The sequence below is a fragment of the Trachymyrmex septentrionalis genome, unplaced genomic scaffold (genome assembly GCF_001594115.1).
Source record: "Trachymyrmex septentrionalis isolate Tsep2-gDNA-1 unplaced genomic scaffold, Tsep1.0 scaffold83, whole genome shotgun sequence".
In the NCBI taxonomy this organism is placed as follows: Eukaryota; Metazoa; Arthropoda; class Insecta; order Hymenoptera; family Formicidae; genus Trachymyrmex; species Trachymyrmex septentrionalis.
The window spans coordinates 2835850-2850411 of record NW_017306018.1 but is presented as its reverse complement, the minus strand read 5'-3'; the positions used below and the strand labels follow the sequence as shown (position 1 = coordinate 2850411).

Here is a 14562-nt window from a genome sequence, read left to right as displayed (position 1 = left end):
GCGAGCAGCATAACGCGAATAATTTTCACGTATCGCAGTAACAAAAAGAGATAGGAAAATATTTTTTATGTACAAAAACGTCCACGAAAAACGACAAGTAATATTTCTAATATTTCTTTAGTTTTCTATTATAAATTACTTTTTCTTTAATACAATTACTTTCACATTCACATAATTCTTATAATATATACCTGAAGTATATAAAATTAAAAATGAATAAACTTTTTTTGGTGAAATTATTACAGCGAGACTTACATGCGTTTTCACATGTAATATAAATCCGATAAGTATATCAATAAAAGAGGTCTATTTGACTAGACAAATGTTACGTTTCTGTGAATTGATATAAATGTATACAAGAAAAATGAAATAAAAACACGTTGGAGAGAAACGATATTGCCATTTACTGACCGTTTATAATATATGTATTTTATAAGTTTATTTATATGCAGTGCTGAGCAGAATTTGCAATGTTTGCTGATATGATTATGGCCGTTGAAAGAAAATATATCCAATGGATATCCTAACCGCGAGACTTGCGTTAAATTACATTAAATTTAAAGTAGACTAGCGTGTTTACGTGTTTTATATATAGATATATAACAATTTATTTTCTTCGTACACTTTTCTTCTCTTTCCTCACAAAATTTTAACGTGACATACACACATAAGTTTGCAGTTACAAGTAATTAGATATGACATATGTGTTTGTATTTATTGAGTAGCATATATATATATATATATATATATATATCCTGATAGAAATAATAAAGAATATTCAGTGATCGGTTACATAATATAACTCGTCAAGCTAATATATATAATATAAGAAAAATCGTTTAACATCTTATTTATATTTTTTTACATAGCGTTCAATGCTATTATGTACAAGTTTATGTAAACTACATGTTTAAACAAAATTGAAAGATTTTTATTGTTAAATAGTGGAAAAAATTGTTTTTCAATAAAATCCTATTTCATATTTTATTGCACTTTGTGCTATTTAAAATTCAAAGTAAAATAATAATTATCACTTGTATTAATATATAATCTTCACATTTTTCATATATAATCAATATAAAAAGAAATAAATTCAGTATGTTTAATATGTAAGAAAAAATATTAATATGTCTGTATCGATTATTTTCATAATCACATCATTACATCTGTACGAAATATTTCGTATATTAATTGTTATGGGAGTGATAATTAATAATAGTTAATGATGATAGGAATAATACTCAATTAATGAAGAATTTTGGATAGAAAGAAATGTCCTTTAAACTGCCGAAAATTTATAAAATTGAAAAAAAAAAAAATAAATAAAAAGCTGCCTTTTTATGAAAACTAGAAAATACAAAACTATCAAAGAGTATTTATACGGATATTTAATTTTTCATCTTTCTAATTTTACATTTTTTTTTTCAAATTTTCCATTATAATTTCAATTTTTTAATTTTGAAATTTTTTAATTTAAATTTGTGTTGCATTTTTATTCAGTAACGAAAATATAAATTGTCTAAAAAACTGATCAATGTCACTGATTTTGTTATTGAATAAGGAAAATTTGTAGAAAATTAGGAAAAATGTATATATGTACATATATTATTACATTTAATCATAAAATAAAAAAAATTGTATTATTTATTGTTAATTTGCTAAGATTTAGAGAGATCTCAGTTTTTTTTTCTAAGATATTTGTTAAAGCATATTCTTGACATTAATTTAATAAATTGAAAATATGTTAGATATATGTATATCTGGAATAAATGCGAATTCCCGTTGAAAATGAACTTTTTTTTACTTCATCGGATCTTTTTAAAATCTAGAAATGAAATGTACAACTTTTATACAATACAAATTATTGAGATATCGCAAAATATAAAAATTTCAAATCAAGACGCATTTCTAGTATAATGATCAATTCCAAAATTGAATGGTAAGAGTATTTAATCTACAACAATACAATTAATAAATAACCCCTTCTCATTAATCATCGATAATAGTACAATCCTCCTCACTTTCCGTGGAAGCAGCTACTTCTATATTTATTATATTATTTTTATTTGAGTTTGCTTCATTATCTGACACGATCACATCATCGTTCATTGTATCTATATGAATTGCTGGCAATACCGTTGGTTGAAACTTATCGTTCAATTCCATATTTACTTCTTGTATCTTAATATTAGAATTATTAACAATTTCTTCGTCGTTCCTATCCAGTGTGTCACTTTTGTCATTTTCGGTCACCGAGTCAGTGATATCACTCAAGTGTTTTTCTTGGCAATTTTTCGATTGTTCAACAGATACAATAGGCAAATCGATATTTTTCTCTTGACAGTTTTCCAATTGTTTGGCAGGCATAACAGACAAATCATTATTTTCTTCTTGTTGGCAATTTTTCAATTGGTCGGTAGATAAAACAGATAAATCGATATTTTTCTCTCGTTGTTGACAATTTTTTAGTTGATCGCTAGACACAGCAGATGACTCGATATTTTCTTCTGATTGAGAATTTTTTAATTGATTGGTAGATACAATAGATACATCGACATTTATTCCTTGGCGAAAATTTTTCAATTGATCAGTAGATTCAACTGATAAATCAATATCTTGAAACAAATGCGAAGTGAATGGTAGATTCGTTTGCAGTTCCTGAAGTGGCATTTCTTCCAAATCTATCAAACCCTTCGAATCTTCTGTCTCAATGCCATTATCCTCAATGTGCTGCAAATAGTAGATAAACTGTTCCTCATATTTGCCGAAATTCTTGTCAGACATAAGTGGGGAATCCAAAACACTATCGTCCATTTTCGAATCGTAAGTGGTTTTCGTAAGTATAGAATAACCAATGCATTTCTCATAATCCCTCGAAACAATATCATACACCTGAATTGCTTTGTCTACAGACAAGTGTACACTATTATCACCAATACCACGATGCACAACATTTTTTTTACAAAATAATAAATCCTTAATAATATTATTATCTTTAACTAAATCGGATGGCTCTATTATTTGACATTCCTGATTTTCGTAATCAGATTCGGTATCAGAATCGTTGACGCAAGTCATATCTAAAGGAATATCTACATTTTCTCGGGACGATTCCAATGAATTTTCATTAACCGGAGACAATGTTTCCGTTTCCATTTCCGTCTTCTGAGATCTCCTCCATTCAATGTATTGGCGTACTATCCTATCGTTGATGTGTACCAATTGAAAGACCGTGTCACGCATATTGCAATAGAAATGCAGAATTTTCTGTTGTGCTTTTATTTCAATGTTTTCGACCGTATTATTCAAGTCAAAGAAATTATACATCTTTTCCTTTGCATCGTTTAAAAGTTTATCCAATTCTTGACTATGTGGCAACATCATTTCACTGAAGGAGACATCCTTTTTTATAGTCGCGCATGTCATTCTCAGAGGCTGTTCCTCTCTTACGCCATCGTCGTCACTCTTATCCCAGGTGAGAGCAACAGGTACAATCTTATTGATGTTGTCTTTGTCTGTGTCGATCGTCAAATCAATTTGTCCAACAACTCTTGGTTCATCATCAGAATCGCTATCGAGATCGATTATGTTAGGAGTTAACGTTATACCCAAATTTTTTGGCTTTGGAAGAATAAATAGAGGTCTGCTGTCCACTGGATTAGGTATAGACACCATTGTGTTTGGCGAAGATTGAAGCGACTGCGACGATTGATAAGAGCTCGCTTGCTGCGGCTGATACGTCAACTGCGGCTGTGACTGTGGCGGGAGAATAATTCGATTCATCGGAATAGGCGTTTGAATGTAAGCAGCGGATCCCGAGGGATTCATAAAAGATGTGCGATACAAAGGAGACGATTGCTGCTGCAACGCATTGGGATCGAATCTCGACGGTAACGAAGTATTTGAATTGATCACACTGGACGATGAAAGGACGATACTCTCTGAAGGGGTTACAGTTGAATTTTTATGACCGACGACAGATTTCGATGACTCGGCATTAAAAGATTGACCGGTAAGGAACGCAGTCGGGCGTGGTCTGATAGGAATTGGTATTCGGTTGGTAAATTGTGTTCCTTTCACAACAATGCCATTCTGCACCATCGGCCTGAATCTTCTCAGTTGTTTACGTTTTATATGTCCTGGTATCCCATTGGCTTTAGGTGAATATGTTTCGTCTTCTTCCTCGGAATTGGATTCGAGTCTTCGTCGCTTACGTTTACTTCTGCGCGGACAACACGTTGATTCGTCCAAATTCATCTTCTCCTCGATCTCTTGAGTGCTCATTTTCTTGTCCTGCGAAAGTATCCTAAAATAGCACCGCATCAAATATGAATGTCAATAAAGATTTCCACACTGGAATGAAATATAATTCAATAAAAATTAATACATTCGTGTAATGTAATATTTTTGTAATACCTTTTCACTGTTTGTACATGTTGAAGTAGAGCCCAGCACACAGCTCTTGCATTATACAAATCACTTGGATGGCACACAAAACATTTCCATTTCTCATCAGCTTCGATCTTCTTTCTCACTAAGGACGAAAAGTTTCTCCTTATACATTTATAACAGAATGTATTGCTGCAATAGGAGCAACAGTATAAATTGCCACCATTGGCGCACCAACGGCAGAACATATCTGTAGCGTCATCACCTGAGAGCAAAGTAAAAATACAGATTATACAATCATATTCAGATACAAGCAAAAATAAGTAGGAAACACATAAGACAAATATACATTAATTATAACATTACCTTGTTCAAAACAGCCATCACCATAAAAATCCCGACAATTTGAACACAATAATGTACGAAGTACAGGATGTTCAAACATATTATTCGCTTGTGCCGGAGCCGAACCAATGTGTATGTCGCAGGCTGTACAATGAATTCTACGAAATCGTACCGATGCAATATCTAAAAACAAAATTGAACATTAAATTTACACTATAATGCACAATTCTCACAGTTTCGTGAGAAGTAAATCTCCGTCGTGTAATTTATATCTCTTATACAAACAAACCTTAGGCTCTAGAGCGCAATTAGAAAGCGAAACTAAACTACAAACTAAACTAGGAACTACACGTTACAAGCCAAGGCATGCTTGTTTAGAGAGCTGACCGTTGCCGAATATGAGCTTGTGATAATTGCTCTCCTCTTGAGAGAACGGGGCGAGGGCCATGCTGGTCACGCTGGATGGCTGATCATTTTCTGGTGTTACTGAACAGAAAACCACACCAAATAAATAGGTTAGAGTAAGTAATACTCGTGAAAATTATCCTAGTTACGCGGGAGACGCACGTCACTGCTGTTTACTCCTTCACGCTTATGTTTATTACTATGCTTACCGTTCTCCTTGACGTCTGTTTCTTCTTTCACCTGTACTTCGAGCATACTCGAAATATCCATGGTATTCACTCGCTCGTCACAGGAGAAACGCACCTTTCAAAACAACACCGGGTCTATCTTGTCGCCATTTTCCTACGGAAGAGCGTGGTGACCGGCTACAGCCGCGAATCGACTCACGCCAAGACAGGAACAGGATCGCATTTGAAGTCGTTTCAAGCCACTGAACAATTTTCTCGCGATGTTGCTGTGGTTAAATCACCGGAAGAGAAATTCTCGCACGAAACAGGCACGCTGAAAGAGAAGGAGAGAAAAATAGAGAAAGAAAGAGAGAGAGAGGGATAATTGAGCAGCCGCAAGCAGCAGAGGTCTCTGCCGTCTCTACTGGCAGGTACGGAAAACCAATGGAAACGTGGCGCTTGTTTTTGTTCGATTTTCTTGATTTTCTTGTAGTTTTGACTAAACTCATCAGATTAACATGGGCTGCTTAAGCTGCTTTCCTTTTAGGAGACACGGTTGACACAAATCGATACATGTCGCTTTCCATTTACAATTTTGTTCAAACTCAGTCGACATACTTTGCCTCTGCTAGGGAGGAGATATATGCGTAAACCAGTTTTCATCATTTTGTTCTATTTTTTGACCATCTTTGACTAAAATCTTTTAAAAAGGTTAAATATTAAAAGTTGACGGCACACACTGCACAAATCGCATTCCATTTCAATGGTGGTAAACTGTATTCGAGTATATGATAAATTACGATTTGTTTCCCAAAAAAAAAGTAGCCTTAATCGGCGAGTAGTCTATTGCTTACTTTATTACATATTCTGTATGTGTACAATTCGTTGTCGCTGATCTAATCTTTCTCTTTCCAACAGCAAGCAATTGTCGCCAAATAAATTATGCGATTAATCACATAATTAGAAATATCGCATTCGACAAATTAATCACTAGTCAAGTCTGATTTTATATTTGAGACTTAAATCTCATTTTTGGTGACCTTAATACGATATCTTTTCAGTCAATGAAATTATTCTATCGACATAGGGCCGGTTTCGCCATGTTTGACAATGTTTTACTAGTCAGACACCAGTTACGCGATCAGTACTTGATCCGTCGATTAAATTTTGTTGCCAAATCAAATAAAAACTTATCATGTTTAACCTATAATCTCTTGACAATGAATCTGTTACAAAACACATATTTCTAAATATGCACTCAAAATGTATTTATATTTCAAGATCTAATTTATCATTCCACGCTACACTTCTTCCTTATCATGAATAGGTTAGAAATTAAGACAGATTTTTAAGCTTTGCTGTTGGCAAAGGTGGTTACCATTCTGGTGACAAAGTTAATCGGCCGATCAACAAGTACCTAATCGGTGTTGATGAAACCGGTCCATAAGTTGCTTTCCATTTACACACAAGTGAAACTGAGTCTAAAATGTGAGTACCGAGTATCTTTAAACTCAGACTCAGATTAATTACGCCACTACTTGCTTACTTTGATAAAAAGTTATCACATGTCAACACAGGCCATAACCTCACTTTGAACTTTGTGAAGTGAGTTTACGAGACTTAAAACCCACGGTCTCGATTTTGCAGATTATAGATAAAAATTCAGTTAAATTTCCCTTGTCAGAACGCGAATTCAACTAAATTACGATGTCACAAGTGAGTATTATTTGAAAATCGGTATAAATGGAAAGCAACTGTAGTCTCTTGGTTTCTTGATTAATCCAAGTTTGGTTCTATCTCATCTCGGAAATCCGTCCCTAACTAGGAAATTCAATATGGTTGCGTCGTCATGCGCATGAATCAAATAGGCAGAGTTGACCTCGTCTTAAAAAAATACACTACTGCTTTATATGTATGTATGTACATGTGCATTGGATTTGACATATGTTATCGCAGTACGAGCTAATCGATAGGGATAGGGAGTAATTAGCTCTTTTAATAACGGCCATTTAACTTACTTTGCAATTGCACGTGCGGTTATGCGTGATTACGCAGTATGGCGTGCTCATACACATAAGGGGAGCTTTCTAATAAGAGACAGGCTATGGTAAGGGAGCGTTTATATTGGCCGTAACCGTATGCCGTTTGCCATATGCAGCAAAGCCGGGAGCACATAGAAAAACGTAAGACGTAATCAATAAGGATATCGTAAGATTGGATTCGCTACTGATCTTACAGTCTCTACCGTGATTGGGCAATTCGCTTACTAATTATGTCTTACGGCCTTATATTTTGTATGTGCCATGGGCACTATGGCTTAAAGCCTATGGTGTGATCATTGTCCATATACCTATTTTAGAATTTAACCTTAAGATAAGAAAGTGTTAGAAATGCGATCTTTTCTTTATTTTCTTTATGTTTCATTTTTTGTGACCCTTGTTCACCCATGGACGAAGGCCCTTTAGAATAACAATAGAAATAAAACTTTCTAAAAACGGAAGATATCTGTTTAACAACTCAATAACTCGAATTTTTGAGAAGCATTTCCAAAGTCTTAAAATAGAGAACGTTTGGACTAAGTCAGTCAATCCATTGAGTTCTACGAGACCGGTCGCATCTAGAAACGAAAATTATAATAAAGTAAATTTTGTACAAGATCAAGAATAAAGAGTTTTAATTTGAAAGAACATTATTGCGAATCTTACAATTGGTGGTAGCGGGATAATAAGTGCATAAAACAGTAGTTTGAAGTATTTTAACTTTGAGACGTCATATACTAGTTACACTAGTTATTTTTGAGGATGACTCGAAGATTATTTCGCTTTACCGAACTCAACATCTAGACTGGATAATATTCAGGCGTGGACAAATTACAGAAGGATAAGATCAATTCCTTCCGATACCTCTTCTGACTCAAGCGCAAGCATTAATATATTAGAATAAAAAATCTTCGTAACTACTCCAATGTGTCGCTCGCACAAAGCTCATCTCGCGAACGCTTACTTTAAATATATTAGCAGAACAATTGTTAAAAGTTACGGACGTTGTGCAAGCGCTTAAAGATCAAATGAACAAATTGCAAATAAATCCATTCCGAGAGCGATTTTTGGAAGCAATGTCGGTGACTGTTCAATCAGAGAATCTCGAGATTTTAATAAATACATATGACAAAGCAATGCATCTAATCCCGGAATTCGATGGACTCAACGTCAAATCTTTTATTGGGCACATTCAAGTCGCAGTGAAGCGACTAGCAGTCAATCAACACAAACTACTTCTTTGTGGCATCATTGCGCAGAAACTCACAGGAAGAGTGAAGGGCGCAGTAAGGATCGACGCTACGCCAAATTTTCCATGGCTTTTCGAAAAATTGAGATACCTGTTCGGAAAAACTCAAAATCTCACTACACTGGAAGTACAAAGAGACACGTGTATCCAACGATATAATGAAAATATTGACGAATTCATAAATCGTTTTCTCCGAATACACAATGACATTATCATCACAATTAATTCGCAAAGCAATGGAGTCACAATCATTTGTATTCAAGAGGAACTTTGCCAACGGAAGTCCATCGAGATTTTCCGCCGTAATATAAAATCAGAAATTGGAGATCACTTTTATTATTTCGAGCTGGACACTCTAAATCAAGCGTTTTCGAAAGCGAGAGCTTTCGAAAGAGAACTCCAGTTAAGAAGACGCATACGAGTACAACGCAACGAAGTCTCAAGAAAACCTATTCAAAAACCTTAATCTCAACATTAAGAATGTGGCTATTGTATTATTGAAAGAAGCGAGGACATGAGGAAAAAGAATGCAGAACTAAAGCATTCCACCAGCAACGAAACCAACAAAATTTTCACGAGCGTCAACTTCTTAATCGAGTCTCGGAGCAACACATCAATGAGAGATTTACCAGGGACCTGACGGAACTTATTTTTGTTATTTTTTAGCCTTTGACTTAGCATCAGGATTCCATTAAATAATGAATCCTAAAGATATTCCAAAAACAGTTTTCTCCATTCCAAATAGCCATTATGAATACACTCGCATACCTTTCGGTCTGAAGAATGCACTTCCGACCTTTCAAAAAATTATGAATAAGGGACTAAAAGGACTAATAGGAAACAATTGCTTTGTTTATATTGACGATATAATAGTTCACGGAAAAACTATTGAAGAACATAATAGAAATTTGAAGCTATTATTTGAAAGACTCAGGCAAGTAGAGCTAAAACTTCAACCGGACAAATGTGAATATCTGAGACTCGAACTTGAATATTTAGATGTGATCTCGGAAAAACGAGGTATACAGCCTAATCCGAATCGTGTAGAAAAAGTCAAAAACTATCCAGTTTCACGGAATTCTAAAGGGATCAAACAATTTCTGGGATTAGTTGGGTATTATCAAAAGTTTATTAAGGACTTTTCTAAGATAGCAAAATCATCACACAGCTCCTTCAAAAGTCTTCAACTTTTGAATGGAAAAATAAATGACAAAATTCGTTTGACTTTTTAAAAACTAAATTAATGAATTGTATTGTCAAACTCATTATCTCAAACTGTATTGTCATACTCCAGACTGGAACAAACCTTTCATATTCACAGATGCATAATCACAGATAATCACAGATGCAATGAGGCGATAGGCGCTATCCTGTCTTAAGGGACAATAGACAAGGACAAGTCACTGACTTTTGCCTCCAAAACTTTAAATAAAGCCAAAACATGATACAACACGACTGAAAAAGAATTATTAGCTATTGTATGGGCAACCAAACATTTTAGACAATACTTGTACGGAAGAGAATTCAAAATTATAACTGATCATAAATCTCTAATTTGGCTGATGAATGTAAAAGATCCAAATTCAAGCTTAATGAGATGGAGATTAAAATTAGAAGAGTTCGAATACGAGATAGTTTACAAGTTAGGAAAAACAAATACAAACGCTAATGCTCTTTCACGAATTTCAGATAACGCGATCGACTCATATTACAAACAAAGACATTCAACACATGCTTTCGGATTTAGTCAAAACGAAACTTATTAAAATTGTCTTTAATAAAGATCCGATCCCAGAATGAAAAAATATAGATCAAAAATCTATTTCTCCGGAAAATCTTCGAATTTTGATTCTATCAATTCTTCAGGAAATGTTGATCCTGATAAATGGACATTGAATTTTGTTGGACCTTTTAAAAAAATTAAGTAGTAAAAATTAAGTTACGTAAAACGTAGTCAGTAAGCGAATTGCTCACGATAGAGACCGTAAGGCCAGTAGCGAATCCAATCTTACGATATCCTTACTGATTTTTTCTAAGTGTTCCTGGCTTAATGGCGTATGCCGTAATAGTGTAATCTATAAAAATTGATCAATCACGAATATAATTCCCTTTTTACCATCGAATAAGAGAGGAATACTTGACTGTGATTAGTCAATTCTTATTTTTCTTGCACAAAGAAAGATTCAATACCAAATTCACGACACAAAACAGTTTGATATTCATAGTCGATTCTTATATTATAAAAAGACTGTCTTAAATACAATCTTAAGATGTCGTAAGTCAATCCGAGGACTGTATTAACATTTTAAATGCCACAGCACAAACTTTTGCATAACGCATAACGCACAGTGCATAAGCAAATTAACTAATCAGAATCTTTCCTTTCTTTCCATTCCATGAAAAAAAAGAATTTTGATTGGTTGATTTCCTTATGCACTATGTGTTATGGAAGAGTACTGCGGCCATAAGACATTACATTTAAGACGGTTTTAAAATAAAAATGAACTATCGCCCCATGTTTCGCATTGCACAGTTGTAGCCCTTGAATATCATGAAGATCCATAAGTATTGTTCGTTTTATCTCTTGGGAACTGCTTGAGCTCACTCCGAATAAACCCAGCGTACTTGAAAAAAGGAAAAGATTCACACTACGTACGACATCTCATTAGGAGATGATAAATTGATATTTGATTCATATAATCGTGTTACATGTAGCACGATTACACATATGAATCAAATATTGATTTATTATCTCCAGCCTTGAAAAGTGGACGATATACCCTAAGAAAAGTGGACGTTGCTATGTAGTTTACATCCACTTTGTCAGTGAGCAGTAGTGTGCGATAGCATTTTGCGGTTACACGTTTTGGGCCGTCATGTTTTCTCTCTGGCCAGATTCTGTTTTACTAGGGACTCTAGGTATTCCTATCCGTTCTCTTGATTGATAGGTTATCAATCAAGTACGATCAAGTACGATTAATGACAAAGGTAAATGCACAAAGTAAAAAGAAGGAGACCAAACTCAAGCGGCCCGAAAAAAATGGGCTCAAAACATGGTGCCGGAAAAGCGTTACATGGAAGAACAAGAATTTGAGCGCTCCTGTCGGAAAAAAACTATCAACTTAGAGGATTTGATAAAAATTTTTTCTCCTATTTTCCTGTAATTCTGTAAATTTGTATATTTTTATGCGTAGAATATATTCTGAGGAGAAAAGTTGTCGTTTAAGTCTTGTTTTTATTCTTTTTAATTTCAAAGTTTTTTAATGTCGGTAAGTTAAAAAACGATAATTTAATGATAATTTATGACTATGCATAAATGGATTTATTGGTATTTTTTAATAAATATTGATGCATTTTTACTATTTAATCAAATAAAATTAAATTTTATACAAATTGGAATGTCTGTATTAAAAATATAGTATTGTAAAACGTGCAAACATGTGTATTCCGTACGCGGAAGCATGTGGTATATACTTGCAACTTTTCCCGCAATGGCACTAAAATCACATACATAGTCCCGATTTTCCATGGGTTTTCCAACACTGTGTTTCGAATCCATTTTTATCCTCGAGTTTGGTTTGGTCTCTTTCTTTCTACTCCGTAGGTGAATGTTAAGATCCTAGTAGCACACACTTTATTCGAGGGACGTTTCTGGCGAACGTCCTTAGGACATAGAGATATTCTCTAAATATTCTTTGGAACTTGGAGATCTGTTATTAGGGGAAGAGCCCAAATTTTGATAGAAGTACACAGTGCGACAAATATGTTCCCGGACACGAACCACATCTCAGCAACCAGTGGCAACATCTGTGCGTTCAAACATGCATTTGAAAGGTTTAACATTTCCCTATCATCTGTCAAAGTTTCATTCATTTTGGTTGACATATAACGAAGATATCACAGTTCATGTTAAACAAGATTTTGGTCGAGGTAGAAATTTTTGTTAATCGCCAAAATTGCCGCTTTTGGGGTACGGAGAACCCACATGTGATTGTCGAAAAACAAATGCATCCACAACGTGTCACTGTTCGGTGTGGATTTTGGGCTGGAGGCATCATTGGACCATACTTTTTTGAAAATGAGGCTGGTCAAGCAGTGACTGTTACTGGTGCTCGATATCGCTACATGATAACACAGTTCTTTCTGCCGAAATTGGATGATATTGATGTGGCCAATATGTGGTTTCAACAAGACGGTGCCACATGCCATACAGCTCGTGAAACAATTCAGTTACTGCATGAGACGTTTCCAGGTCGTGTACTCTCTCGTTTAGGTGATCAGAATTGGCCCCCTAGATCGTGTGATTTAACACCATTAGATTTCTTTTTATGGGGTTATTTGAAATCACAGGTCTATGTCAACAAGCCCACAACCACCCGTGCATTAAAGGAGGAGATTCAACGCTGCATCAACGAAATTCAGCCACATTTATGCAAAATGGTCATGGAAAATTTCGACAAACGAGTGCGTATGTGCATGCAAAGCCGTGGAGGCCATTTGCCCGATGTGTTATTCCACAAATAACCCTATCCTATGTACTTTATGATTCAATAAAAAAATAACAATCAAAAGACTAAAAACTGTGTTTTCTATTTAATTCAAATCTTGCGTTAATTTTGGGACACCCTTTATAAGAGCAAATATTTTCAAAAAATTAAAATCCAATTTTATAGTAGCAACTGCACTATATATACTCCATATGTGCGTGCGTGCGTGCGTGCGTGCGTGCGTGTTTATATGACATACTAGAGACACCACTATGATAATGCAGATACTATAGAGACGTACTGGATATATAATAAAGCGTACTCATACATCTCAAAATAACTACGGTATATCACTAGAAGCTCCTTACGAAAGTCTACGGGATAAGAAACCGCGGACATAATAGATTTGAAAGAAATTCTTTATGCGTCACAGACGCGTTTTGAATATCTTGACGACGTATTCAACATACGTTTGCGATATTGTTTTAACGTTGTCAGGACGTATATGGCTATCTGGGTTATGCTTTAAAAACATAAATTCTCTACTAAAGTAATGAATTTATATTTTAAAAGCAGTGAATTTATGTTTTTAACATAGTGAACCATTGTTGCATATTTACTCATGCACACACCTTGGGTGCTTTTCAATTGCTTAACATTGTTTCGTCCTGACTCCACAGTTCTTTTCTTCGACTAAAAACTTTCGTCATCACCATAAAAATTATTAACAAGTAATACCGGTAGACCATCTGTTTCTACCATGAGAGGTTACAATAGCGACGAGCCGAATAACATTTACCTTTTTGAACTAATAATCCACTCGGGACAGAGTCGTTGGATTAGATATTTGAACCAAGTGCCAAATAGGCGAACTTTATCCCGAGGAACAGGAAGAATAAATAGATAACACCCTTTATCTATTTATTCTTCCTGTATTATCTATATCTCGGTGTAAAGACTCTTTATGTATAAACAAAATAAACAAAATAAATGGCGAAAAAGAGTCGTCGTATAATATATATAATTAAAAATAATAGTCATAGATACATGAAATAAAATAAAATAAAATAACAAGTAAAACGGCGTATATTAAGATATAAAATAATAAAACAAACAAGTTTCGGCTGCTGGATTGAGCCCTCCTCAGATGTAAAAAGAATATAATATAAAAGACATAAAAGAATACAACAAAAAAATAATGATAAATCGATAACATTCAGTGGCGCAACATTTTTAACGCGAGGAAATCAGCAAATGTGATGGATCTTGACGTATTATAGCTTAATGTTGTATATGCCATGGGGCAATCAAACCGATGTTAAGAAACATAGTCAAGTGCTGACTGAAAAACGGAAAAGGAAGGGAACTCATAAGAAACAAGTAAACTAAAAACTTTAAAACCTTAAAAACTAAACACGCCGCAGATAAGAAGCCAAGTGCTCACTCACCAACGCATCCGAACAGGAAATGAGAACGCCGCA

At 34.5% G+C, this 14562-nt stretch overlaps 1 protein-coding gene across 2 annotated transcripts; it reads right to left on the bottom strand.

The window, feature by feature from the left end:
• Nucleotides 1-1867: 1867 nt before the first annotated feature.
• Nucleotides 1868-6939, bottom strand: LOC108755086. Of its 2 annotated transcripts, XM_018497873.1 has the most exons (7): nucleotides 6685-6712; nucleotides 6161-6532; nucleotides 5349-5640; nucleotides 5122-5220; nucleotides 4756-4917; nucleotides 4417-4654; nucleotides 1868-4306 (listed from the first exon to the last, which is right to left on the bottom strand). In XM_018497873.1, exons 3-7 carry the CDS (start codon nucleotides 5407-5409, stop codon nucleotides 1990-1992), a joined length of 2877 nt encoding a protein of 958 aa, XP_018353375.1. In that variant the 5' UTR covers nucleotides 5410-5640; nucleotides 6161-6532; nucleotides 6685-6712; the 3' UTR covers nucleotides 1868-1989. The 2 variants fall into 2 exon arrangements, with proteins under 2 accessions (XP_018353375.1, XP_018353376.1); XM_018497874.1 differs by lacking the exons at nucleotides 6161-6532; nucleotides 6685-6712 and adding an exon at nucleotides 6724-6939.
• Between the last annotated feature and the right edge of the window lie 7623 nt (nucleotides 6940-14562).